The 27,538-nt window shown below is 32.0% G+C and overlaps 3 protein-coding genes across 14 annotated transcripts; 1 reads left to right on the top strand and 2 right to left on the bottom strand.

Annotated features, from left to right (window-relative positions):
• Positions 1-270: 270 nt before the first annotated feature.
• LOC128894541 (epidermal growth factor receptor substrate 15-like 1) lies at positions 271-12,809 on the bottom strand. 3 transcript variants are annotated; one of them, XM_054156348.1, is made up of 14 exons: positions 12,538-12,809; positions 12,060-12,104; positions 11,711-11,944; positions 11,359-11,631; positions 11,057-11,266; positions 10,825-10,982; positions 10,589-10,748; positions 7,494-7,739; positions 5,776-5,838; positions 4,673-5,016; positions 4,401-4,590; positions 4,197-4,316; positions 3,699-4,013; positions 271-2,850 (listed from the first exon to the last, which is right to left on the bottom strand). In XM_054156348.1, exons 1-14 carry the CDS (start codon positions 12,562-12,564, stop codon positions 2,128-2,130), a joined length of 3,108 nt encoding a protein of 1,035 aa, XP_054012323.1. In that variant the 5' UTR covers positions 12,565-12,809; the 3' UTR covers positions 271-2,127. The 3 variants fall into 3 exon arrangements, with proteins under 3 accessions (XP_054012323.1, XP_054012324.1, XP_054012325.1); XM_054156350.1 differs by having other exon boundaries at positions 2,707-2,888; XM_054156349.1 differs by lacking the exon at positions 5,776-5,838.
• Positions 12,810-12,945: 136 nt separating this feature from the next.
• LOC128894564 (PCI domain-containing protein 2) lies at positions 12,946-14,727 on the bottom strand. Of its 2 annotated transcripts, XM_054156398.1 has the most exons (5): positions 14,556-14,727; positions 14,448-14,489; positions 14,239-14,360; positions 13,674-14,155; positions 12,946-13,610 (listed from the first exon to the last, which is right to left on the bottom strand). In XM_054156398.1, the coding sequence occupies exons 1-5, from the start codon at positions 14,574-14,576 to the stop codon at positions 13,096-13,098; spliced, it is 1,182 nt and encodes a 393-aa protein (XP_054012373.1). In that variant the 5' UTR covers positions 14,577-14,727; the 3' UTR covers positions 12,946-13,095. The 2 variants fall into 2 exon arrangements, with proteins under 2 accessions (XP_054012373.1, XP_054012374.1); XM_054156399.1 differs by lacking the exons at positions 14,448-14,489; positions 14,556-14,727 and having other exon boundaries at positions 14,256-14,360.
• Positions 14,728-15,444: 717 nt separating this feature from the next.
• On the top strand, positions 15,445-27,104 carry LOC128894539 (protein lingerer). 9 transcript variants are annotated; one of them, XM_054156337.1, is made up of 15 exons: positions 15,445-15,531; positions 17,448-17,643; positions 17,731-18,094; positions 18,500-18,763; positions 18,845-19,038; positions 19,120-19,359; positions 19,441-19,758; positions 19,848-20,285; positions 20,814-21,038; positions 21,109-21,316; positions 21,397-21,596; positions 22,663-22,872; positions 23,006-23,131; positions 23,201-23,476; positions 23,559-27,104. In XM_054156337.1, the coding sequence occupies exons 2-15, from the start codon at positions 17,515-17,517 to the stop codon at positions 23,805-23,807; spliced, it is 3,441 nt and encodes a 1,146-aa protein (XP_054012312.1). In that variant the 5' UTR covers positions 15,445-15,531; positions 17,448-17,514; the 3' UTR covers positions 23,808-27,104. The 9 variants fall into 9 exon arrangements, with proteins under 9 accessions (XP_054012312.1, XP_054012316.1, XP_054012318.1 ...); XM_054156341.1 differs by having other exon boundaries at positions 15,513-15,531; positions 17,509-17,643; XM_054156343.1 differs by having other exon boundaries at positions 15,522-15,663; positions 17,746-18,094.
• The last annotated feature ends 434 nt before the right edge of the window (positions 27,105-27,538 follow it).

The following is a 27,538-nucleotide window of genomic DNA, read 5'->3' as shown; positions in this document are numbered from 1 at the left end:
TGACACAATTTCGTTCTTTTAATAAAAAGAGAAAAGAATGCTGGCAAATAAATTTGCTCACATTATAATTTGAATGATTTATCAAACATTCTGTTTCTAGAAATAAAGAATCTAATGGTGCCAACAGTGAAAGCTCATTTCAATTTCAATTTAAAAAAAAACAATCTACAATGCCATTGCGATGAGTAGAACGCTCGAATAGAACAAAAAGACAAATTATAAATTTGTTGGGCAAAGAAAGGCCTTCTTAAATTATTCGAAATAAATGTGACATCGTAATTCCATTTATTCGGGTGATAGTTATCTGTCACGTATGTGTTTGTATATCTACGATTAGGATCCATACGCGCAGTTCTCGAAGGACGATCGAAATTATGACAAAATATGTAATGGATACGCAAACAAAGAAATTAAGGAAGAAACATACATAATACGATTTCACAGTACACTTATTTTCGTTCACTGGTAAATGATATAGACAGCACGTGTGCCTTACATAGACGCTATAGTATCAATAATATTAATAATAGTAATCGCGATATAACAATAATAACACAATCGTAATGATCACGATAAAATAATACAGATAGTAATATATATATATACACCATGCGTAATACATTGTCGTTGTGAAGTTACAAGATACAATGGTAAAATAAACATAGACGCGGCCCTTTGTGTTTGATTTCAAAGATTCCACGCGACGCATGATCTCGGGGACAAACACGGAGCTACGCTTCATTTGAACACCTTATTCTTTGGGACGTACTGAGACCGAAGGCTGAATTATACGGCATTTACGCAAACATTATTTAGAACGGTTCGCTTACTGTTAACATATTGATACAGTCGTTTATTATTCTCACCTCCTTTTCTCTTTTTTTCATTCATCTGTTCATCGAATCCGGATTTGATAAAAAATAAACCTTTTCATTACCTTTCGTAATCACATCTTCAAGGGAACACGTGTCTCGCAACTTGTGATAAAAACCTAATAACGATTGAAATTTTCCTTACACACGATCATAGTGTTCGAAAGCATGTTTAGCGTGTGACGATGACTTCGGTAAACTTCATAAGTTACGTTTTAATCCGTACTTCTACTTATTAACATTTATATAGTTCGGAGGTTTCTTCTCATATCTTCATGATCGCGACGAATACTGTTGAAGACATGTCGAGTTTAGACGGTGTTATACATTGTAGCGTCGTTACGGGTGCAATATTAAACAGCAAACAGAAACGTTACTCCGCATGCTATTCGCGAATGTACAGACGTATAGCTGAAAGTGCGTTTTACAATAACGACGCTGAGTAGTTCATTCTTCCGTTTCAACGAATTCGCCGTTTAATTACTATTCCCCACGCTTTAAACTCACGGAATTCGTGTACACAACGTTTTATTGTCAATCCAATGAAATCTGCCATTACATTTTTGCCTTTATACATTGCTAATTTACGTTTAGCGATAAGTGTACAACCAGCTACGCGTATATTAAGTGTTGTTATTTTAGAATTCGATATTGCAAGGCAATAATGAATATATTTTTGTTTGTTTTTTTTTTTTTACCTTTTTACAAAAGTTTATCGATCACTGCGGATAAACCGGAATGCCGAAAATGGCGCACGGTCCAATATAAATTTTTACATTCAAATGATATACAGTAACATTTCAGTTGTTTTACGGATGTGATCGAATGCATCGTACGCGAAGTGAAGAACGAAAAGGCCACATCGAGAACCGATTACTTATGATGAAAAATGCTTTGTCGATTTTTTGTTTATGATTAATAATATATATATGCCTCTATGAACATTTGGATATTCGTATGCTTCCTCTAATTCCATCTAAATATTTTTCTGTTCTCATTTCACAGCAGTTATGATATGCTAAATAGTATTAAAAGTAAGCATTATACGTAATTGCAGTTCTCGCAGATATTCTTTATAGCCTTAATTAGTGCGGATCTCGAAATCTCGACAGTTTATTACGATTGTATGAATTTTAACATATCATATACCTTCCAGTTCCTGATTTCGTATCAAGATTCGTGAAGTCGTTGTGCCCGAAAATATGCTATTCCAACTGAACAAATGGAAATGAATGCGTTCCGCGTACCCAAGGTTCTACAACTTGCCAGACTTTTCTTTCTTACTCAGTTCAAGTGCTAAAGCTAATTCCGCGTCTTCCTTCTGCTTGCGTCTGCGTCTTTCTTCCTCGAACTTCATGCTCTCTTTGGATGCCCAGAGAAATTGTTCCTCTTCGGTCAACGCCAACGGCGGATTGTTACCGTTCCAAATTTTACCGAGGTCGGCTTTCGATTTTTTATCATTGAAACTAGCTTTAGATTTACTCAGTCCTAAATCTAGTCCCTGTCTTCTAGCAGACTTTTCGCTCTTTGTTGAAAATGCTTCGTCTATGTCGACTGTTTTTGTCTTGGTGTTGGGAAAGGCATCGGACTCGATTACCTTTATATTTCTGTTGTCGTCGGAGAACGCTTTCACAAAGTCAGCGTCGAATTTAGCATTGTCCTTTTCGATTTTATTCTTAGCAAGCGGGAACGTGTTGGAGAAATCAGTTTCGAAGGCTTTTGTGAAAGAATTCTTACGAGAAAGTACCGAGGAAGTTCCATAACTGAACGGATCCATCTTACCCATTTCGTTATTCTTGTTCGCGTTGAAATCTTCAGCGTCGTCAGCGAATGGATCCGCTATGTTAAATGGATCCACGTATCGGTAATCCCTAAATGGATCTTCCGTGAAGTCGGGCAGCTTTGGAGTTACCATCGATACCGTGTGTGCTCTGCTCGTTGGTCTGGGTGGTGTTGTTCGATTCAGTGTTGGTTCCGGCTGAAGCAGGGTTTTTGCAACTGGTAAATTTTCGTTTACTGAAATTGTAGAAACAATAGCGCAAGAATCGCTGGTTATCATCAGGCTGCTGGACCATACATAAGCTGCTGTTGAAACATTATCGAGTTGCAAATACTTCAATTTTAAAATGTTCGAGTCAATTCACACCGATCTCATATAATTATCGAATAATAAAATATCGCATAATTATGCAACACACGATCGGCGTAACTCTAACATTTTATTTCGAATATGAATAATTAAATAATTAAATAATTGCCATGCATTATCAAAAAATGAAAATATAATACTGTAACAAAGATAGAACAAATTAATTTGTAGACAGCATGCTCCAGGAGCCAGGACAATGAATAAACTGAAAATTGTGCAGCTTCTACCTAAATATAAAACAAAAAATATAATTAATCCTTGTTTTATATAAATGTATTTTACCAAATAATAATGTAATATATTGGAGTGACGCTTGATAACATTAAATACCTTTCAGATTTCGATATATTAATATATTTAAGTGCATTAGCATTTAAATTAGTAATATCTTGGTTAGAATAATATTTCCGTCATACCAATATATTTAATTCCTCGTTAAAACTAGCTGTATTTGAAATATACATAATGATATATAACGTACTGGAGAAAGGCAAAACTGGGGAAGGATGGGATATGACCAGGATGATATGTGAGAGCACTTAAAAAAAAAAGAAAATTATTTATGTACGAATAAATAATTATGCATTATAATTAGTAATACTGAACGAATATTTCTTCTACTTGCTAATAAAATAAAAGCATATTCTAAAAGTTAATTAAAACTAAGTAACGCATACCTTGGAGTCAAAATTTGCAAAATCGGCGAATCCAGTAGATGAAGTGAAACCACTGTTGTTATTATCGATAATTCCTTGTTGAGCAGAAAAAGGATCGGAATTAGCATTCGCGAAAGGGTCTGGAGTAGGGGAAGGAGTAGGTGGTGCTGGTGCTGCTCTTAAAGGACCGGTAGGTCCTTGAGAAGGCCGTGGAGGTGCTGGTCGTGGTGGAGGTTGTTTTGCTTTTTTAGGAGGAAGGGCAGGACTAGGACTTTCTGGACGAGGTGGGGCATGAAGATTCGCAAATGGATCATCACCAAATGGATCCTTTGTTGCCTAAAAAAGAAACAAATAAATTGATTAACAGTTATGTCCTATAATGTAATTAATCATTATTATTCTGATACTTTTAGAACTTACTAAAAATCATTTTAGTTGTAAAATTTTTAGTCTTAAAACTAAAATGATTGTTAATAATTTCATATAAGTTACCGTTCCAATTATTATTTCAGAACTTACTGTTGTTGCAGTTGTGGGTTTAATCTCAGGTTTCTTTCCATCTCCAAATGGATCAAATGGATCCTGCTTTATAACATTACTATTATCAAATGCATTAAATGGATCAGATGTGAATCCACCCTGCAATGACAAACAAAATTATATTATTAGATTATGATTAGATTCAATGCATAATAGTTGCTTAAATTGAAGAAAAGAACTTACTGTAGTAGATTGCGACGGAAATGCACTTCCAAATGGATCTGGTGTTGATGCACTAAATGCTTCTTGGGCTTTATTCGAAGCAAAAGGATCTTGTTCAAAACCATCCATAGTTGCCGTTCCGTTTGCATTAGAGAATGAATCTGCTTTCTGTTCTTTTGTTTCATCCACATTGTTTGTCGTTGTTTCATACCTACACAGATTTCGATAAAATAGCGTTAAAATATTTAATAATATTCTTATTGTAAATTTAGATTAGCTAGTCTAATACGCACTCTAAATCTTCAATTTCAGGATTAAATTGCAGACTAGTATCAGGTACAAGAGTGGCATCCCCTGCAGCAAGTGCAGAGTCGTAAAGTGCGATTGCATCGCTCATTTGACGTTGCTGTTCTTGTAAATGAGTGATTTTTGCTTTCGCTTGACTAATTTGCAACTGAGTATCTTGCAAATTTTTAGTAAGTTCATTTAATTGGTCCCTGCTTTTGTTTTGCTGCTGTTCTAACTGCTGCTCCTCTTGTCTCAAGCCTTCCAATTCTTGTCGTTTAAAGTTCAGTTCGTCTTCTTGAGTGCGCAACACGGACTCTTGCTCTTCTGCTTGTTGTCGTAGTTTATCAACCTATTGTTAGTAATTATGAAGTATTATTTATAAATAAAAATATAATAAATATTATTTTGATACATGATATATATATAACTTAATAAATTAGATTTAGTATACATGAATATTAAAGTATCACTCTTTATATAAACTATAACAAAATATCATACATAGCTGTATAAATTTAAGACCCAAATCTAACTTATGTAATTGTTAATTAATGGTAGTTCCAATTAATAAAAGTTGACAGAATAATTTTATGAAATCGAAATATAATTTGAATATTGTCGCTAGAATAGGGCCTTAAATAAAAATTGTCAAGCAGATATAATTTCTCTGATAGCAATCTATACTACAATTATTTTACCATGCATTGCAACAAAGCACTAGCATTATCTATACAAGTCTAACAGACACAAATAAAGCTCTTTATGAAATAACATGTAGTGTATTAATATTGAATCATTTATTTATAAATCCATATATGCATATACACACACATCAATGGAGTTAAATGGTATTTGATTTTCATGACAATTTTATTTATTTTATATGTATCTAAAGAATAAAATAAAACGAATCTCTGTCTTTCTATCCTTACGTTTTTATTTCGCAAGAAATTGTCTTTGTCTTGTATGTTATTCTATGATTATAGGGAATTAAAATCTTTTGCATAAATCGTAAGTAATTGTACTTTCTATTGCACAGAGACAAGAAATGACATCTGTACATTACCATCATGTCTGTCCTTTATTAAAATAGAAATTTGTTATGTACCTTTTTTTGTTCCTCAAGAATCTTCTGCTCGACCTCACTCAAATCTTTATCTACTTCAGCCTTCTACAAGCCAAACATAATAAAACTAAATCATAATGAAAAAAAAACTGAATGTAACATAAAATAAATTAAAAAATAAATTTATAAACATTCAAATATTGAAAAATAAAATTTCGATAATATAAAAAAAATAAGTAATGAGCGATAAAGTCATGAATACATATATGCCACCAGATAATATACATTCATTTTTACTTTCCTGGTTATAACGCACTACATGATATAAAAAGTTCAATTCATTAGCCCATTACATTCTTATTAAAATAACCGAAAATACTGTATAATTTATATGTAACAAAACAAGTAAAAACTGTAGAGTGCTACTAAAACAAAGCACTGAAAGTCCATTTTTATAAATATAAAATGAATTAATTTTAATTTAAATTTCATGTGCCAGGAGATTTGTATTGTGTTCTGGGTAAATGTTCCCTGGCATGCACTAAATAGCAAGAAACACATGCATGCGCATGTGTACACGCACTCGTTCACATGTAAGGGAAAAAGTGCATAAAATAATACAAAAAATATGTTAAATACATTTATACGTAAGGGCACACTTCCGAGTAACTTTTTCTATTAACTCAACGGTTGCTCACTGCTTATTAAAAAGTTATTAACAAAAAAAGTTGGTAAGTTAGGTCAGGTTATACATACGAACATGCTATACATAGCATGTAAAAACAAACCCCTTGCCGGACCCTGGGGACTCCGCCCCCTCGACCCCCACGAAACTATGAACACCCCTCAGGTTAACCGTGTACACACCTGCGTGGTGCACTGCAGTGCTCGTTGGTGGGGGCTTCGCCCCCACACTCCCAAACCGGGGGCAAGCCCCCGGACCACCCTTTTTTTACTGCACGATTAAAAATCGTGGTATAGGTTATATATATGTATAGTTAAGTTATTAGAAAAAGTTACTCAAGGAAGGTGTCCTTGACAACATATGTTAAGGTCAAGGTCATAGGGGCGGGGTCCCCTATTCGGCATTTTTACCATTATCTGAAATTAACTTAGCATAGTGCTTTCATAAAAACATAAAAAATTTATTCTATAACAGTAAAACGAATAAATAGCGAGGAAGACAACGGAAGAGGAGGGTAGGGGTAGCAAAGGTGGATCAAAGAAGAAGTTAAGAATGGAAGAGGAAAAAAGAAAGAAAGGATGGTGGAGTTGCTGAGTTGCGGCGATAAGCTAGGAAAGGAGAAAGATAAAGAAGGGAGGAGGTAGACCTCCTTAGATGAAGACAATAAACACATACAACAACTGCAGAACAGACATAAAATACTTATTAACATAATATATTATCATATTAAACAAGATATTTTGTGATAAACCTTGCATTAAATAAGCTTGCTAAGTAATAAATAGATATAGAAAAACACAACAGAACTCTTTTTCATTACTTTATACTCTGCATAAATATACTCAGTATGATTTCTTGCACTTTTAACTTCTTCACTTGAGATTTCATTAAATCTCTTAATTTCTAAATTATTGAAAATGATGTAACTTGATACATTTAATTATTTTCATATATTAATGAAAGCACTACACACACATATTTTAGGTACACGTTTTCCTATGGTTGAATAAAAGCAAAGCTTCACATTTAGCAAGCAAATTACTTAACTAAAGTAAGTAGTTAAAATTTGTTTTACCTGAGCCTTCAAGTCATTCAATCGCTTTTGTGCTTCACCCTTCTGATTTTCGAGTTGTTTTAAAGTAGCAGCAAGCGTGTCTAATTCACTCTGCAAGCTTTTAATTTCACCGCGTTTTATCTTGATATCAGCTTCCTTTTGCGCTATGTCTTGTTCCATGCTTTGCCTTTCTCTCACAAGTTCAGCTATGTCTTTACTTATCATATCTAATTCTGGGTTTGAATAGCCAGATATATTGTTATTTTCCTAAACATAAAAGTAAGTTTTATATAAAAAAGAACATTTATTAGTAAAATATACATTGTATCTTTTCTTTTTTTATCCAAATATTTAAAATTTATAAATACAATGTGGTATAAATCTTGTCTTATAATTCATATTCATAAAATAAAACAGTATTGTAATTCAAGAAGCAAGCAATTAAATACCATATATAAAAATTATAATCATGCAATTTTTGAATATTGTATTATTTTCGATACTATATTAATCTATAGCAATAAACGCATTATCATTCAGTGTATTTATGATAAATTCTTTTATATATTGACGCCGGGTTTTGGGCTTAATTTTTCCAGAACCATCTGCATCATATAATGATTTTGATCTTGCTATTTTTGCTTCTTTTTGTAATTTTTTAACAAATACAACATTCTGTGCTTTCATTCTTTTCAAAGCAGCTGCTGGAGTGTCATAATTTATTGCACAAGGCACAATTTTTACAAAATCTTGAATACCTAAATTATGATTTTTCTCTTTACTTAAAGAACATATATTTGACATTTCATTTAAATTGCATTTACAATTCTCTGGCATGATGACTTCATTTGAGTATTATTTGTTTTTCATCAATTGCGATAAAAGAAATGAAAAGCTTAAAATTACATTTCAAACTTCATGACACTACAATTGTATGAAACAAGCTTACAGCAGCTTAGCTTACATATATTATGCAGTTAAAACAGATATTATTTGTATATTTCTTAATTAATGTAACACTGAATTTTCCATTAGGAATAAATTTATTTAAAAAATATGGCGAACTTCGTAAAAAAGTAAGCAAAATGCTTAATAAACAAAAAGGTAAATACAATACACTGACATAATGATACTACAGCATTTTATAGTAAATAGATAATTTGATAAAATTTTATATATATCAAGGGAGTGACTTTCTTTTCAATATCAATGAATTTGAATACCCAAGAGCAAATGTAACACTTAGGGAAATACATTATCAGTTATGGCAGGAATATTATAAATGTTTAAAAGAAACATATAGTGAAATTGGGTCAGATAAAACAATGCAACCAATTGCGCTCATAGCTCTAGAAGGAACATTAGTCAAGTACAATTAAGAAATTGTTACTTTTGTTATAATCATACAATATTCTATTATCAAACTATAAATTTCAGGTTAAAGTGTCAAATATGCATCTCTCCAATAGAAATACATACAATTGAGAATGTAGAATGGTACGTTAGTGGAAACAGTTCTATGGTTGCCAATAATGAAACCAGTAAACTCATTGAAGAATCAGACAATATTTTAATTTCCCCTAATGACAAGATATTAATGATATATACTATTAAAGTATAAATTTTGTTTAAATGAATAAACATACAAAAGTTAAACTTATCTAATGATATGATATAACACTTTTCACAGTCTGAACAAGCAGGTCGGTATTGGTGTAAATTAGGAGATACATTATCAATATTTTATTATGTATCAGTTGATACTGACTCTCAAGGAATAAAAGTTGTATACCCTGTAACAGCACCTTATATGTCTCATGCAACACCAAAGCAGCTTATACCGAAATACAATTTAATCATTTACTCAACATGGACTAAATGGTCTCCATGTTCTACATGTAATATAATTGGAAAGAAATATCGTTATGGATATTGTACTATTTCTTTACAGGAAAACATCATTAATAAAAATATAGAAACAACAGAGGAACAAAATATACGAGATTATAAAAGACAAGGTACATTGTTTTTTAAATTACACATCACGTCATGTATTAAATTTTCTACAAAATTAACGCTAATGATATATTACAATATTTAGTTACAAATGATGATCAGACTGTAACAACTGAAACCAACAGTTTAGATGAAAGTGTTGTTAATAAAATTAGAAGGACTCTAACTGTATTTAGAAATAAATTACCATGTAAAAGTGAGTATTTGCCAAAAGAAATTCTGAACATTCCAGATATTAAAAATAGAAAAACAGAATTGATGGTTCAATATTGCAAGGTATTTTCGATTTTTAAGGTTGCAAGTATTTAATTTAAAATTTAGCATTATATTATAAATATGTGTGTAAAATAAGTTTGAATTATTTTACTTTAGGTAAAATGTTCGAAAAATGTAGTATTTGAAGTACGAGATAAACAAGGAAATATACTTGAAAGCGCAAACAATAGCGCTGGCATATATTCTATGGTTCAAGGAATGCCCATTCCCTTGCCACCAGTTACACGGATAATAATTTTTGAAAAGTTTAAAAAGAAAGCAACACTTATATGTCCAGGGTAAAATAATATATTACAAACTTGGATTTCAAGCTAACATATATAAACAAATTTTCAGAAATTTAAATACAGATGTGCCAATTACTTGGAAGGTGGACAATAAAGTATTAAATCCAGCTATCATTAAAGACCAATCTCAGAAAAGAATTTATATTGATTCACAAATGCATATAGTCTTTCAATCATTAAAATTTGAAGATACAAACATTTACAGGTAAATAATTCTTCACAAATGAATTAAGAACCTATTCCATTTACAGATATTTCTTTCTAGTTGTTGGCAAAAAGATGAAATTACTGGAGTAATAAAATTAAATGTAATAGGAGAAACAGAATTGCAAGTAAATTATAGTGCAATTATGATTGGTGGAATTTTAATAATTATTGTATTTCTAATAGTATTTTGGAAAGCATTTCAAGGCCGCAAACGCTTCACGATACATTAGTTTATGGTTAAAAATGAAACGATATACAATACAAAGTACAGTACCTTGTACATTGATTATATAATAAACAAAAGTTCTTTTAATTAAATAAATTACTTACCACAACAGTATCAGATGGTTTTCGCATAGAAGGCGGTATCATGTCGGGAGTCAAACTTGCAGGTGGATCAACACCTCTAAGCTTTTGCTTAATAAGCCACATAGCTAAAGCAAATTGTTCCTTATTTAACTTTCCACTTTGACACGTGTCACAGAGACCCCTGAAATATTAAATATATATGCTCAAAGTTTGTACTAATGAATAATCAGTAATCAAGATTATAAGAATGTGCATACCATATATCAGCCAATACAGCCTGTGGAAGTCCACTTTGAAGGAAGACATCTTTGATTTCAAGACCTGAGACATATCCATCCATATCCATATCAGCTTGCAAAAACAATTTATCTGCTGCTATTTGTTCTTCAGAAGAAACTACCCACTGCACATTTGTCTGTATCATAAATATTCCCTTTCAATATACAGTTTACAAAAATGATGTTTATAATTTCATTACATGCAAAATACCTTTGATATATCCAGACCAGCCATACTCTTTACAACTGATGCATTAGGTAAAGGTGGTATAGGTGGTGGAGCTGTTGTCATTCCTATCGGTGCAGGAGATTTTGATACTGGTATGGTAATATCTTTTCTTTTCCCAGGTGGCATTAATTCTGGTGGAAGTACACTTGGTATCGCATATTTCTCTAAAGCTTTATATACTAGATGCATAGCCTGCATAATAAAAAAATTTATATTCTTAAATATTCTTAAAAAATAATACAAACACATGCATACTTAATATACATACATAAATAAGTACTTACAACAACAAATTCATGTCTATCCAGCATACCATCCTTATCCATATCTGCAAGGTCCCAAATCGTTCCAAGTGTATCCAGAGGAAGCTTACTATCCATAAGAACACCTTTAACTTTATTCCCAGGTATATATCCATTTGCAGGTTGCAAACTATCAAAAAGTTGATCATATTTTGCTCTCTCCGAAGGTTTGATAGACCAATCTCCATTATTGACAGATGTTATTACTGGCAAATTATTAACTACATTTTTCTGAGATATTACAGGAATATCACCCTAAAAGTATACAATAGTAGATGATAAAAGTAATAATAAAAATTTATTTCTTATTTCTTTAGATATCACAATACTTTACCATCTTTGGAGGAGGCAATTCCATACTTAAATTCGACATACTAACGTCCCTTCCTGCTTGCGCCAATGCACAAAGTTTCAAAGCAACGAAAAGACCAGATTTATCTAAAGATCCACGAGATTGCGGATCTGCCATGTCCCATATTTGACTTAACACTTTATCGCTCAGCTGGGATTTCTTAAGAAATCTCGCAGCTTCCATTGCACCGATTCGTCCATATCCATGTGGATCAACCTTTAAATATAATTTAATACATTTCCCTCCTACTCTATTGTTTCGATTCTAATCTATAGCCATCTAAATTTGATAATGGATAAGTAAGTACTTTGTCAAGATAATTAAGATATACCTGATTATAATAGGCTTCATATATAACAGTATGGCTTCCAGCCACCTGTAAAAACAAATTCATTATATTCATTAATATCGCATTATAAATTATAACGTGTTACAAGATATTAGTAGATACAAATTTTAACTGCCGGAAATGTGCGGCCTATCGTAACTGACATTTCCAAATGTATAGACAGATGTTTTAATATCGGACTAATATATTTTATAGCATACCGTTTACAATGATTACGTTATAAATCTATGATGAAATGCGTAAGAAATAATACATTTATTGTGGATATACTGAAAGATTATTTGTGCTGTCAAAGAAGTCAAAGCAATCGACATAAGTATAAGAACATTGAAGATACGTATTACAAAAGTAACATTATTCTTGCACAAAATAAAAATTAATTTTAAAAGAGATCTGTCTGAGAACAAACACGACATATCGAATATTATATCATGATAGAATTATAAAAATTACGATATACCTGCGTGGGTGATGGCAGGGCGGCCATACTTGCATTGAACACTGGCTTAACCAATCACGCTGTGAATCGATAGTGTCATATTAACAATTTTACTTAGCATTTTGTAGATGAATTTTTATTCCTAAATGCACCAACAGAACACTACAATCGTATTTCTTTGTCGAACAATTCGAATGTATGACTAGAGCGACAGAAAATTATCAATCACCAGTACGAAACAGTTCTGCCGCTCGTCGCACTCGATTCTCGTCTTATGTTCCACCTCCTTTACACCAACGATAATCATGCAAACTAGACTTCATGCGCATAGTGCAATCAAACTAGCATTCAAACAGAATTTATCTTTTGCTGGTATATTGAGTTTGCTAATATTCGTATACAAATTTTTTAACAGATTTCAAGGAAAGGTATTCTTTAAGACAATTTCATTTAATGTATTTATATACAATTACATATAATTAATTATCACTTTCTTGTAAGTAAAGTTTTGAAAAGTAACAATGTTACAGAACTTTAACTTATTAATTAAAAATACATAAATAAATAAATCAATAATGATTAAGGTATCGTTGAAAGTCGAGGGAAGGGATTTTGTTTGGAGATGACCAGCTTCTTATGTTGATGAGATATGTATCCTTTAATTTTTCCTTCATATATTAAGTTTGCAACAATGCACTCTACTTCATCCATATCAATATCCTCGATCCCGTGCATCTGCAGAGCCAATAGTAAGCTTTGAATTGGAATCTGATGTATATTCAGCACTAAATATACTTTTTTAAATAAATTTCTGTAAGCTATAATTTTCAATTTCTCCACAATTAAGTATATTCCAGCTCCTATAAAGAATGATTCATGTTTATCCATCACTTTCTCAAGATTACGTAAATCTCCTTTTTTAACAGCTTCCATTAATTCCCAGAATTCCATTAAATTATACTTTTCTAACAAGCTATGTTTCGGCATGTATCCTAATAACATCTTTACTGGTACAAGATATGTCAAAATTAATCGTTTGTTTTTTGATGATTGTTTATGACAATGTTCAAATGCATAAGTCAGGTGTTCATCAGCTGAAACATAGTAACACTAATTGGTAAATACATTATCGAATAAAATAAACAAATTATATTTACCAGCTTTGTAGTCGCTATCAAACATTGCCTTACGTCCCACAAAAAATTTATAAGTAATTTGTTGTGCCAATGCAAAATGAGCTTTGTATGGAGATGACTCTATTGCCCTTATCAAAGGCCTACACAAGTGAAGTTTGTTAATTCTAAAGTAAATCTTCAATAACTGATTAACTAATGTCAGCATTCCCCATCTTTTTGTGTCATCTTCTGAACTGCGGTTATCGCAAGCACACACTCGAAAGCAGCCCATTAGACAATCTGCACACTTTTCTAAGATTTCTCCAGGTTTCATACTTTTATTGATCTTTGTATTTTCAGCACACACTGCCAACAGTCTTAATTCTAAACACATCACATTCATAACAGGTAACATCCAGTTCTCTTCTTTTTGTATTTGAAGGATCTTTGTTAAAGACTGCACTGCGGAACTTTGATAATTATACATAGCCAATGGATCATCCTTGTTCATTGCAACTATAGTTCTAAAAACATAAATATTACAGTATTAAATTACATAACATTTATAATGGTTATGATAACATTTTGAAAAAAGACATTCGGTTACTTTAAGTGGTAAAGTACCAAGTCATCGAGGGGGGCAGATAAGTGTTCCATTACTTTTTTCATCGCAGTTTCAGATACCATTTGAGGAATTGAGACATGGCTATGTCTCAAAGATAGTAAATCCTTTAAAAAAAAACGTTATTTACAATGGACATGTATTACTCATATTTTTACATAATTTAAAATTGAGTAAGAATACGTATTATTTACCGCTAAAGAATCTCCATCCTGATTTAACCACATACGTCTGACCTATTCGAATTATAACCTTAAATTTAACATCCTTTCTTTACACAATTGAATATTATAACAAATTACCTGTATTATGTACGAATCCATGATAATATCAATAGATAAATTTAATAATGATTTATTTCAAAGGTATATTTTTATAGTAGTACTTTGACAACAAACAGGTTTATAAACATTGCTATAACCATACAATAAATTAATATAAATTCAAAACAGCAGTTCCTTATTTTAACAGATGTCTCTACGATCTGTGTCTAGTAACAAAATGGTAAATTGTCCGTTTACTAGAGAAATAAAAACAAATTTTACATAATTTATGTATAATCACTGAACTCACTAATTATTAAATAAAGAAACTAAATAAATATAAATTTAAATAATCTATACTTCATTCAGTATGACGATGAACTCCCGTAACAAAACCACGTAATTTGCATCATCTGATTTGATCTCATTAGTCCGCTGTATGCCCAGGAGCGTATAGTAGATGCATAATACATAACATATATATATTTTTTTTTATTTAATTAGTTTATTCAATATCTTCATATAATTTTTTTTATCGAATCTTTCACTGCAGAACTGTAATCATTCTACATAAATAATAACTTGTATAACATATAACTACGTACATATATGTATTCAATTTATAAAGGCTGATTTATTCCTATCGCAAGTTCTATGATTTTGTTATATTTTTGAATTTTATTTTTACTCGAAAAATTACTCTTTATTTTTATACTAGATTAAAATAGATGAATCTTTCAATATTTTCAATTATATAAATTATCAATAATAATCGCGTGGCTGGACAGAAAAAAAATGAATAATATTCAGGAAATTTTAGTTGAAAATGCTCCTCAATTTCGTTTTGTTTGAAAAATCTAGAAAGTTTCTCAGTCTATAGTTGGCGAACCTGAAATTTCTAGTAGCAAATTGGCTACCCGTATGGAACTTGATAAAGCATAGAGGCGGTGCTGCTGTATTAGGGAGGGGGGCCCGCGGTCACGTGACCGAGCTGCGTTTTGAGCGCACTAACCAGGTACGAGCAAATTCGTTGTTTTTTTCGTGGTTTTTCGCGCGCCACGGCCGAAAAAGCCGAGGCGTCGTGAATTTCGCTTGATTCTGACTCCGGACGTGTCCTCCGAGTACGCAAACAACATTTATAATAACTGTGAGTTACTTGCGAATACTTTGACTCGATCGTCTCACGGAGATCTATCGATGCTCCACCGCGGCGATGGTTGACAAGCCTTCCTCGCAAAACCAGAAATGGCGTCTACCGTGCACATGGTCTGCAGAGAATATTCCACATCAACTTTGTTGTACCGATTCAGGAATGTAACAAAACCTACACGGCCAATTTCTTTATCATCCGTTTGAAGAATTTTCACAACTCGCTTGCGAACAACAACGCAACGGTCAAGGTGTTTTTTGTGATGCGCCTGATAATCCTCCTTCGTCATATTCTCACCGCGCACGTCAAAATTTAGCTTTTTTTCGTTACCTTCGTCATCCTTCGAAAGCTTTTGTGTTGCAAAAAATTCACAAAACTTTCTGCTTTCTTGGTGAGTCTCGTCCTGTTCTATCAAGCGGCTTGATCCTCTGGAATTTCGCAAAATTGTGCGAACAAGGTTTAGATTATTCTGCAATATCTCCCTGACGCTTAGTTATTCGTTCTTCTTCTGGACTAACCGTTTTAGGAAAAACGTGACTATTTTAAGAGATACTTGTCAAATCGTTTGATTTACCATTTATCGTTACAAGTCGATCCTAACCTTTTCGTCTCTTCTCAATACGGAACGGCTAAATTATATTTTGGAATCGTTCCCTTTGAATTCGTGTCGGCTTTGTTGTAAATATTTTTGTATATTTTAATAATAATATTTGAAGTTATTGTATGGTTAATGTATACTTAATCATCTTGCATATACATTTAAGAGCAAATTGATTTTCTTATTTAAGTTATTTCAAACACAAATCTGTATCATAATTATTACATGTCTTGTTCAAGTGTATACTCTACAAATTTCCATATTATGCAATGTAAATTTTATTTTTAAACCAGTTTATTAAAATATATCGTTTCTATAAAGATCATTATATATGATCATAATTATAATTTTGTATTTGTAATTGTGACATAATTGTTATCTGTAATTACTGATCATAGTATACACAAATAATTTTTCATATCATTTTTGGTGTGTAAACATTCGATTCTCCTGATAAATTTAATGATATGTTTAAACTGTATTACATATCCTTTGATAAAGAAGATGTAATTTTGATTATATATTCTTTTATAATTTTATTTTGTTGATTTATTATATTATCAAAGATGTATTTTAGTATAAAGCAACATTTAGTATATTACTATCATTTAGCTATGTTAAGTTAATCATACTGTGTCTTTGTTTAAATGCAAATTGCATTGAATCAACTCCTTTCATAACGATATTTTAATATCTTTATATCAAAATTTTGATGAAACTTCTTAACTTTATTGTTTATTATTCAAAATTAAAAACATTTATGGTTGATACTTTGATATGATGTATTATTAATTATTTTGTAAAGTACATGTTACAATTTGGAATCATTAATTGCATTTAATGATTTCTTTTATATCAATAAATTAATAATAATTATAATCTCAAATATTTATTTTATGCTATATGAAACAAGAAATGCACATAATTGCCAATCATTTTCAGACTTCTGAAATAAAAAAAATGCAGCAATATGCAATTATATGAGTTATTTAAATAAAACATTTTCATGTTTAATCAGAAATTCTAGAGTACATGCATTTTTATAAGAATTATAATATGATTAGAATATAAATTTTAAATCAATTAATATAAATAAGAGTAATGTAATAAATGTATTTATTATTTACATGAAACTAAGAATCGAATATTAGATATACACGATTAAATGTTTACTTTGTTACAGACTGTAAATAGAGAGTGTATATAGTGTGATAGGTGAGTGATATAGGTGTGTGGGATTTTAGTTGGCAATGAGTTCAAGCAACAAATCGGTGTCCTCCGGCGGGAAGGGCACCAACAAAAACAAATCTTCACAACAACATGGAAAGTCAGATCATCAAACTAAATCATCGGATTCGACAAAACATGAAAAGGCACAGGTCAGTATGTGCTGTTTATTATTATTTTCATTTATTCTTTAATATTATGTAACTGAGAATTCTTTATTAAAAACTATGGCGTTTCAGCCAAACACTGTTCAGACGCGGCATGCACAAATCATTGACACGAGAATGGGGAGTGGGGAAGATCCTATTTTGAAGGAACGTATCAAGCAGGTCATGGATATGACTAGACGCTCAGAGGACGAAGTTGTCATGGCTTTACATGATAGCGACGGAGACCTCGACCGCGCTGTCAATGATCTGTTGGAAGGCGTGAAAACAGAATGGGAAGTAAAAAAGAAAAAGCCTCGCCAACCTAGTGGTTCCAAACAAAACATGGATACTTCTGTGGGTCAGGACGAAGGTGGCGACTGGGATGAAAGGCGTAATCAACGAGGTGGTGGTCCTCCGCGTATGCGAGGACGTGCTAATCATGATAATCGTGGATGTAAGTTAAAAAACGTCGTATATATCCAATTATATTATTGCAAATCATGTTTATTTTATACATTAACAAATTTTTATATACATCAATTATAATTGCTCTTCAATAAGTATGATTATAATTGATAGAGAAATGTAGCTATTTCTTCCTTAATGATATATGAAGACAAAAATTACAAAAATCCTCTAGAGATGAACTTATAAAAACACATTGAACTAACAATAATAGAGAAATGATTATAATAAACCAACTATATAAAACTTTATTACATATTGTAATCAAATTAAAACTTTTAGTTGTTCTTTTACGAAACCAAAACAACAAATTGATTTGAGTTATCTGATAAAGTAGACAAAGAAGAAATTGCCTTCCCTTAACAATTGCAATTCTAAATAAATGTTTATTTAGGGCGCGGTCGGGAAAATAAAGAGAATGAAAGAAATATGGAGGATGGTGTTCGCGATGGCAGCTACAGTGGTAATAGAAGAGGAAGAGGCGGTCCTGGTAGACCTGGTCGAGGAGGACGCGGTGGAGGAAGAGGACTTGGTCCGCGAACATTTGCCAATCGTAATGATCCATCATCAACATCATCGCCTCATAATTTTAATCGTTCGATTGATACTTGGACAGGTAACGATGAACAACAACAAACTGTCCAGGAACCAAAGATGGGTAAGCTACATCATAAATATTTGTTATTAATGTTTTAAGTTATTCTAAATTGGTGTCTTATTTATTAAAATGTATGAGTAGATGCATGGAATAATTTGGATTCTACAGAAGACTGGGACAACGAAGAATATACAGGTTCATTGGCAGATACAAAAGTTTTTACACCAAGTACTTCTGTAGCGGAAGTTCCATCCTCCATAGAAGAAACAAAAACTCAAGATCTGCAGTCGGTGCAATCTAATCAGAATGTAAATTTGTCGTTACTGCAACAAGAAGTACATAATTTTAAAACGTCATTTAACATATAAATATTTATTAATTTGACTATCTATTCATTTAATACATATATATTTAAGGAACTACCAAAATTATCGGAAATACCTTCGATTCAGCAACAGACTTTAATTCAGCAGTCCCAGCAACAACAACCTGTGCTGAACTTACCAACGATGCAACTATTGCAGCAACCAAATGCTATCAGTGGCGGAGTATTAACAGCTGCACAGACTCAGTATTTTACACAACTTACCCAGCAAACGAGTGAAAATTTAAAAGCTGCTGGACAAACAACATTCTCATCGTCGATATCCAGTCAGGTAGTTAGTCAAATATTGTACTTGAAGTGAATTTATTTTATAAATTTATTGTAATCCTTAATTATTGTTCAAATATATTAGCCTCAAAGACAGACAAAACAACGCCCACGAGTGCCACCGCCATCAAAAATCCCATCTAGCGCCGTTGAAATGCCAGGAGATGCTGTGAATAGCGGCATTGGATTTCTCGATGTTCAATTTGGCGCTCTAGAGTTTGGTAGCGATTCAAGTTCTCTTGATGGTTCTGCGAATGAAAAATTCAATTCAGCGAGTAGTACAATTCCTGGTGTAGATGTGTCTTCTGCCACGAATGCCGTAAACACTGCCAATACAAATAAGTCTCTGGATATTGAAACAACACAAACATCAACAACACCTTTCAGTACTACTTCTCAAATTGTAAGTAGCTTACTATTTTACGTATACGGAAGTATAAGCATTTGCCGTTTTTAATTTTTTTATAATTACAGAATAATAATTGTTTTCAGTTATCAAATAGTGATAATTTACCAGTGTCGAGTGAACATTCAATAAACGCTCAAAGTTTTACTGCTCGCGGTAGTAGTACTGGTCAAACTTTAGACATAACAAAACAAGATTTTACCTCGCAAGTCTCACCAGGAAATGCACCAACATATGGTACAGCAACAACTTATCAGTCCCAAAAGTCATCATTTCAACCACCTGCTGCAACGCCAAGCACTTATAATGCATATTCTACAAATGCTGAATCGGCTCAATCGTCCTTCCAAACAGCGTCAGGCACTAGTGCCAATAGCTATTCCGCGACGCCAACTGTTTCACAAGCAAGTTATAATTCTTCGTCGTCATTTCCTCAATCCAATACGTCAACTTTCAATCAAGCTTCTCCATCGGCGCCTGTGTCTGCAACTTCAGGTTATAATCAACCAACAACTACTAATCAGGTAATTTTAAGATGATTATATTAAAGTTACACCATTGTTTTTCAAAGTAGGGAGCGAAACCTATAAGAGGCGTCTTATAATTCAAGAGGTTAGGGGAGGGGGTATTTTTTCTTTGTAGACTCACCCCAGTAGTAATTGATCACCCACTTGTTCATCATTGTCTCAAAATTGTCATCAGAACATAGCTTCATACAAACATTGGGTAGTTAAATCAGAAAAGTTTGAAAGCTTGAAAATTAGTCCATATGATTTAAATACCTTCATTGTATTTTGAATTATTACTTTTAAAGTACACCTTTTAAGATTTCTTTTTTTGAGGCGGGTGTTTTCCATACAATGTTGAAAATTCCTAAGTTACAATGAGAAATATAACTGAACCAGTAGCAACAAGTATTGTAAAAGTCATTATTTCTTTCCTTCTTTACGAGGGATCAGAGTTGAAACATCATTAGTTTCATGATAGATTCGTTCTTGAGTTCAGTTATGCTTTTCACCGTGTATGGAGTAATGTTCTCATTATATACATAGGTTTACCAATCTACGAGCGGATACGTACCTGCTACAACATCGCAGTATCAAGCACAGGTTGTAGTTACGAATACTGTATCAAACAGTAGTACAGGGTATCAAACAAGTGGTTATCAGGGATCGTCTTCATTCCAATCGACACCACAAGCTTACCAACCCTCTGTTACTACATTTACTTCACCTATTACACAAACTTCTGGAGCTTATCAAAGCGCTGCACAGTCTGTAAGTATCTTATTTTAAAGTAATTTTGAATATTACTTGTGCAGATAAAATTACAATACTGCATTTGTAGGTATATGCTAGTGCATATGGCACATATGGTAGTCAGCCACAAACGGCGTCTCATAATCATAAATTGAACAGTAACACAACAAAAGATTCTCAATACGATAGTAACACGACGACATCCAATAGTTCTCTTGCAACTACCACGGCACCTACATTAGGCCTTAGCTCTGCCTCCGTAAATAGTTCACAAACTAAAGTAACTAATTCCAATGGTAAGTAGATTTTATATCATAATGAAATTAGATAAATCAATCAAATCAAAAGTGATAAATATAACGTGGTTTTTATCTAGCGGTACCGAAAAGTACATCGAGTGGTGTAGTAACTGGTAATAGTGGAACTGGAAATATCACAGGTGGTGGTGCAGCTGGCAGTATGACACCGATGCTAAGTCATCAATATATTATGGGCCAAGGTGTACCTTATGCGTTCCAGCAACCAATGTATAGTTTTGAAGATATGCAGCTTATGCAACAAAGAATACCACACATGGTCAGTTATTACTCGATCGATCAATTTATGCAATAGATTCAAGTACAAGTTATTCATTTTTTAATTTCTTAAGTAATTTGTACTTGATTCAATTAAAATGCTTCTTTAGAGTAACGTACACTTTAAAAAGAGTACATTGATTTATTTTACAGAATATAATTGAATATATTTGTTATACTTGTTTAAAAAAAAAAAATATTAGCATTTTCACTTCAAAAGAAAAGATGATGTTTCGGGTGTACGACTCTGGAGCGTGCTATTCTATTTTTTGTTAAGATTACCTAGTAAGAAGAATGCTGAAGTAATCATTTCTTTATTGCTTGGTAGCTGCTCGTTACTTCAATATTTCTTTTATTTTTATTTTTTTAAGGAATTATGAATTTTCTTCTCACGTCCTCGTGGTGGCACAAGAAGTTTAGTGTATTTATCCATAGTGAGATGTATCGCATCAAATAAATGATTGGAAAGGTTTTTATTTCTAAAACACTATTTCGTAGAGGAGTAAAAATGTCTATGATCAATTTGGGCGTGGTATATATATTTTGAAAGTTTAGCTGGTTCGGAATTCAGATTTTCACTAATGACATGTTTTGATCGCAAACTCACTGTAGCTTATACAACTATCTTCCTTTTTTATTTATTTATTTTATTTGCTCCATATCTAATGTCACGTATTTAAAATTCTATGGAAATATACAATGTTGCAATTTCCAAGTGGTTAAGTTGTACTTCCTTTTGCACACTTTCTTAGAGAATGCGTGCTTTGTTTGTATATTATTATTATTTTTTCTTGTCGTTTGTATTATTATTATTATCATCATTATCATTATCAATTAGATATCCAAAAATAGTTAGGAAAAATAATTTACAAGTTTATGCTAAAATAGTGATTATTATAATTTTATTTTAATTAGATAAATTAAAAAGAGTCGGGTACAACTCAAACCGCATGTTATCTACCCTAAACCCTGTACGCGTAGTATTAGCAATTAGATAGCCTTCTTGTATTTGGAGTACACAGTGTATGCATGTAGTTTTGTGTTTGGCCTTCCTGACTAACCTGCAGCCAACTACTGGTTACTATGACGCGCCCTTGGGCTATCAGACAACCGGCCCTGCTACCAGTCTCGGTGGAGGACGAGGAGATGCACTTTCCGGTGTACAAGGTGTCCAAGGAGTACAAGGTGTACAGGGAGCCTATACCAGTATTAATGACGCCAGGTTCACCAGAAACGACAGCAATGCATCTCCAGTTCCATCTACTATGTCGCAACAGGTTAGGTTTAAGCATTTCGTAGACTTGACGACCAGCTTAACAGTGTTGTTGGAATACTTGGACATTATTTTGATAGTTTCAACCGGATACATTTTATCAGATTAAAATCATTTTTTATTTACATTATTTGCAGACTGCTACTCAGCATCAGCAACCAATGATAAATCCTACGCTTCCTCCGACTTACGCATACTTTGCATACGGCGGTGGAATAATGCCAGGTAGTTTTCAATACGGAACTCCTGCTGCCATTTATCCTGTAAGTTAATTAAATTTTGCATTTCATTTGGAAAATTTGCATTCCGTTTATCAATGTAATTTATTATAGCAGATAGCTACTGCTGGTAATGCGGGCACGAACAGCGGAGCATATAGTGCTAAACCTGGAAGTTACGGATCTGGATATGGTGCTGGCGCAAGCTACGATGCTATGGCATCTGCTGGTCCCTCTGCTGACTACAAAGGTGCAGGAAGCAGTTATAACAGTACACAAACTGGCAAAACAGGAACATCTACTGGAAATACTAATACTGGTGGATCATCTGCAACTGATATAAGCGCGACTATGTATGCAAAAAGTCATGTAGCGCTTAGTAAAGTAAATGTAAGTTTTCTCATAAAATCAATCATAGTACAATATTCTACAAGTTGCAGCGAAAGGTAATAACATTTTTCTATTATTCTAGTCCTATGATAAACAAACTTTTCACTCAGCAACTCCTCCGCCATTTAATCTTACTGGCAGTCAAAACGCTGGTTTGCCTAGTGCATATGGAACACCACATTTGTTTATCCCAACTATGGCTCATCAATTGCATCAGCCACTTCATCAAGATGGTGGTAGCAGCACAGGCCAAAGGTCCAATACAAGTTCCCAAAACAAAGCCCAAGCAAAACCAGGATATAGTCCTAATTACTGGACTGGAAGCAATTAAAAATTTTGGACTATGCAAGGAAAAAATAGAGGAAGGAAGACCATTTTAGACAAAATACAACTTCGCCATTGTGAGACACGGTGGTGTGAGATATGGACATTGACATAAATGACATAAAGGACACGAGACAAGACGTTTTTTTCGTGAAACTAAATAATTCTGGTACGACACGAGTTAATGTAAAATGAAAGATTGAATCTTAAAATATGGAAGGATTAAGCAATTTTTACTGATTTTATGTTTAATAGAGTGAAGTATTTTTTTCGCATAAATCTCATGCAACAGTTAGTTAAAAACGTTATACTCTTTCCAGTTAGCCTAATTACTTACTTTTTTTTTATAATATTTCGAAATATTATATTGAATTATAAAAATCCTTTACTATGTTTCTCGTTTATAATTCTGTATAATTCATTAAGCGTATTAGAAAGTTTTTTGGTGTGTATAATGCAGTATATATGTTTCTGTAAAATACGATGTATTTTTCTCAAAACTAAATACGGTACACGTAAAGAAAGAAAAAACAATCATATGCAACATGAAAAATTGCATAGTTCTTCCAAATGTGAGGCGCACTCGTGCCAAATAAACTTATAGCGTTTTTAACGTGTAAAACCGTGGAACGCATGATCGTACATATTTGTCAAGATGATGGAGACAAGCAGAATTTATGTGGTATTGTTGAAACACTATAAAAAATCAAGATTTGTGAGTAGCATAACTCTCGTGTGAAATACTGGAAAGATGATCTAGAAGAGTAATTGACTGTTAAATCTACTCCCGATCTCCTATCTGTATACTACTGTGCAATTGCGAATATACTGCATCGACTGCAAAGGGTGATAGTTTTTTTTGTATAATGTAGGCATCTCGGCTCACTAACATCTAAAGTGCTTCTTTACATGAAAACAAAGCACCCCGTTCGTGATGAAACGTAAAACTATACTATTGTAAATTACGATAATTGTATGTATTTAATCATGGTACTTCAGGTATATAAAGTTATAATCATCATAATGTTGTCACTTTTGGTATTTAAAACGAGTGTATATCTGCACTAGTTTCGCATTCTTGCGCGCACCCACATATACGTATATTTGATTTGGTCGCTTTACATTTTTTTAGTTACCAGAATTTATCAACGTTATATTTTAGTAACAAAAAGCTATTAAACCAAAAAAGAAGATACCGTCACACCATGTTTTCAAAGAATGCTGGGTAAAAAATGAGAACGGTACTTGTTTAATATATCTTATGTTTAGGAAAACGGCGTCGCAGATTAAACAGTGCCACAAATAGTATGGAAACAAACCAGAATTCAGTAATTTTCTTGTGGTGCCTTGAATAAAATTCAGATAATAGAGTTTAACCATTGATTTTTGCAGAACTCCTCATATAACTTTTTACAATATTTTCAGATTGTTAAATTGTGTTAATGAAAACATACATTACTTTGTTCTTATTCATGCATTAACTCTTACTAATTGCTCTATATCATCGATATAATTTATCTTTTTAGAAGTAATAGTTGTCGCTTTAATTTAATAGTAACTTTGGAAGTTTTCGTTTGCAAACTATTGTTTATTTCTTTTAAATTAAACAATTTGAAAGATATTAAAACGATGTTTCAATTACGAAGGTATTTTTTTATATGATACATCTGGAAATGGATAAACGATTCTTTAAGCAACAGATAATTATAATAATTACCGAATAGTTATTACAGCTTTAAAATAACTAACTTTTTGGAGTTTACTATATAAGGCAGTTCTTCGGATATGGAAGAGAATTAAGATACGTACTATGACATTCTACTTGATGTTTACAAGATGTATAGTCCAAATAATAATCTTATGTGGCTACGCCGTAAATTCAATTTCTTTTTTACTTTTCGCTTCTAATTCTTACTCATTTCTAGAATCTGCTTAAAAATTGTAACATTTGTTAATACGTAAATAAAAGTGAATTTTAGTTGATCGAAGAAAGAGTATTGAGTCAATTTAATTTTTTGATAAAAATTTAAAGCAAACATACATACAAAATTTTGTTTACAGTCTATTACTATCTGCATTTATTAATAAATTCAACATTATCGTAATTCTGAAAGAAACATCGATGTTAGTGTACTGATACCAAGTATTCACAATGACTATCCTTTTCATTAAATTGTAATGAAAAAAAACCGCAATTGTCGATTCCGTCTGGTAAAAGAATATCCGTACTGGTACATTATTTACGCTGATTCGAAACACTGTACAGCTATAACGTATTCAGAAAAAAATAACACGTTAAGCAACACAAATCATTTTAGACATATACTTTACATTTTTGTATTGTGGATAGCAATCATTGCAAACATTTTCTCTCGTGAGAAATAAACAAGCAAAAGTCTAAGAAAAGCGTTTTCGAGAGGTGCTGTTAAACTTTTTGCAACTTAGCATATGTACCATACTTCAGAAATAAATTATTTTACCGTGTAAATGATCGATCGATCATCAAAACTTCATCGAGTACCGCTGATATCTGGAAGAAGTACATAATTGTAAGTAAAATCTTGGTTAGCAATTGCAATATACACAAATTTGAATAACAGCGGTATAGATAGGATGATACACTTGAAAAATCATGGGAGACCAAATGTAGAATAGTTGTCTTAAAAAAAAAAAAAAAAAAAAAAATGAAAGAAAATGTAAATCTGTAATCATAAATTTTCGAGAAAAATAATCGACTTTGTCCACTCGTTACAATAATACCCGGATACAGATTACTCGTTCGCCTGGACTACAGAATATTCTGAAAATTTAGTATGTATTACTAAAAATTTAACAACTTTGGAATATTGTTCTTTACGAAGGAAATCTTACAAATATACGTACGATTTTAAATGGTTGTCAACTATGTCACAATTTAAATACCTTGAGGGAGTATTTAGCAAATTGAAACTTAATTACTAAATATAGTCTCAATTTTCTTAAGATCTCTTATTTATTGAAAATAAATATGCGATTAAGTTGAAATTTATTAATTTATGTTTTAAGTGAACGTTAGAAATATTTTTGTTAGTTTTTAAAAATGTTATTTGAATAGAAGAAAACTCGTTTTTAGTTTAGAAACTGAAATATTAAATTATAACATTCTGTCAATCGTCTTAAATCGGAAGTATATTTACAGGATTTACATTATAGTTTCACTAATATCTTAAATGAATTACTGAATTGTATAAAAGATATTTTGAAACATCTTGGGAAACATTCTTATGTATTAAGACTAAATATACGTACATACACACGCATAAAACATTCAAGTGATTGGTAATAACCAAGAGAATAAAAATACTTTCTTGTTTTATGTCAGTATATATTTTAAAATATTTCGCACTCCTCGTGTATGCTCAATTGAGCTTAAGAGCAAGGATATTAAGTGTAATATGTAATGGAAAAAGTAACAAAAAATACAAAATATTCTAAGGGAAGTAAAGATATAAACAAAACGTAAAATTCAGATCAAACAGTTTGTTCTCATAATAATTATTACACATTAATAATTTTTGTATTTTTGTCAAGTATTAATCTATCAAACGAAAATGCAAAATGCATTATGCCATTATTGCTATTATATGATTATTAAAAAAAAAATAGTTACTACTGTGTATAAATATGAATATCTAAGAATAAATGTATTAAAGGAACCCTGTGACATACAAACATATTGTGTGTAAATACTTTTAATTT

The sequence above is a fragment of the Hylaeus anthracinus genome, unplaced genomic scaffold, assembly GCF_026225885.1.
Source record: "Hylaeus anthracinus isolate JK02 unplaced genomic scaffold, UHH_iyHylAnth1.0_haploid 4, whole genome shotgun sequence".
Taxonomy (NCBI): domain Eukaryota; kingdom Metazoa; phylum Arthropoda; class Insecta; order Hymenoptera; family Colletidae; genus Hylaeus; species Hylaeus anthracinus.
The sequence above is the reverse complement of the archived record's forward strand: the minus strand, read 5'-3'. Positions and strand labels throughout refer to the sequence as shown.

Bases quoted from the DNA above. Each gene is read 5' to 3' on its own strand.
- LOC128894564 (XM_054156398.1), bottom strand. From the start codon at position 14,576: ATGGATTCGTACATAATACAG. The intron at 14,156-14,238 runs GTAACCGAATGT...TTATGTTTTTAG, and splicing joins TTGGTACTTTACCACTTAAA to AACTATAGTTGCAATGAACA. The intron at 13,611-13,673 runs GTAAATATAATT...ACTATGTTTCAG, and splicing joins TGATAGCGACTACAAAGCTG to CTGATGAACACCTGACTTAT.
- LOC128894541 (XM_054156348.1), bottom strand. From the start codon at position 12,564: ATGGCCGCCCTGCCATCACCCACGCAG. The intron at 11,267-11,358 runs GTAAGTACTTAT...TTTATTATGCAG, and splicing joins ATAGACATGAATTTGTTGTT to GCTATGCATCTAGTATATAA. The intron at 5,839-7,493 runs GTAAAACAAATT...TTTGGCTTGTAG, and splicing joins TGAATGACTTGAAGGCTCAG to AAGGCTGAAGTAGATAAAGA.
- LOC128894539 (XM_054156337.1), top strand. From the start codon at position 17,515: ATGAGTTCAAGCAACAAATCGGTGTCCTCCGGCGGGAAGGGCACCAAC. The intron at 18,764-18,844 runs GTAAGCTACATC...ATGTATGAGTAG, and splicing joins TGTCCAGGAACCAAAGATGG to ATGCATGGAATAATTTGGAT. The intron at 23,132-23,200 runs GTAAGTTAATTA...AATTTATTATAG, and splicing joins CTCCTGCTGCCATTTATCCT to CAGATAGCTACTGCTGGTAA.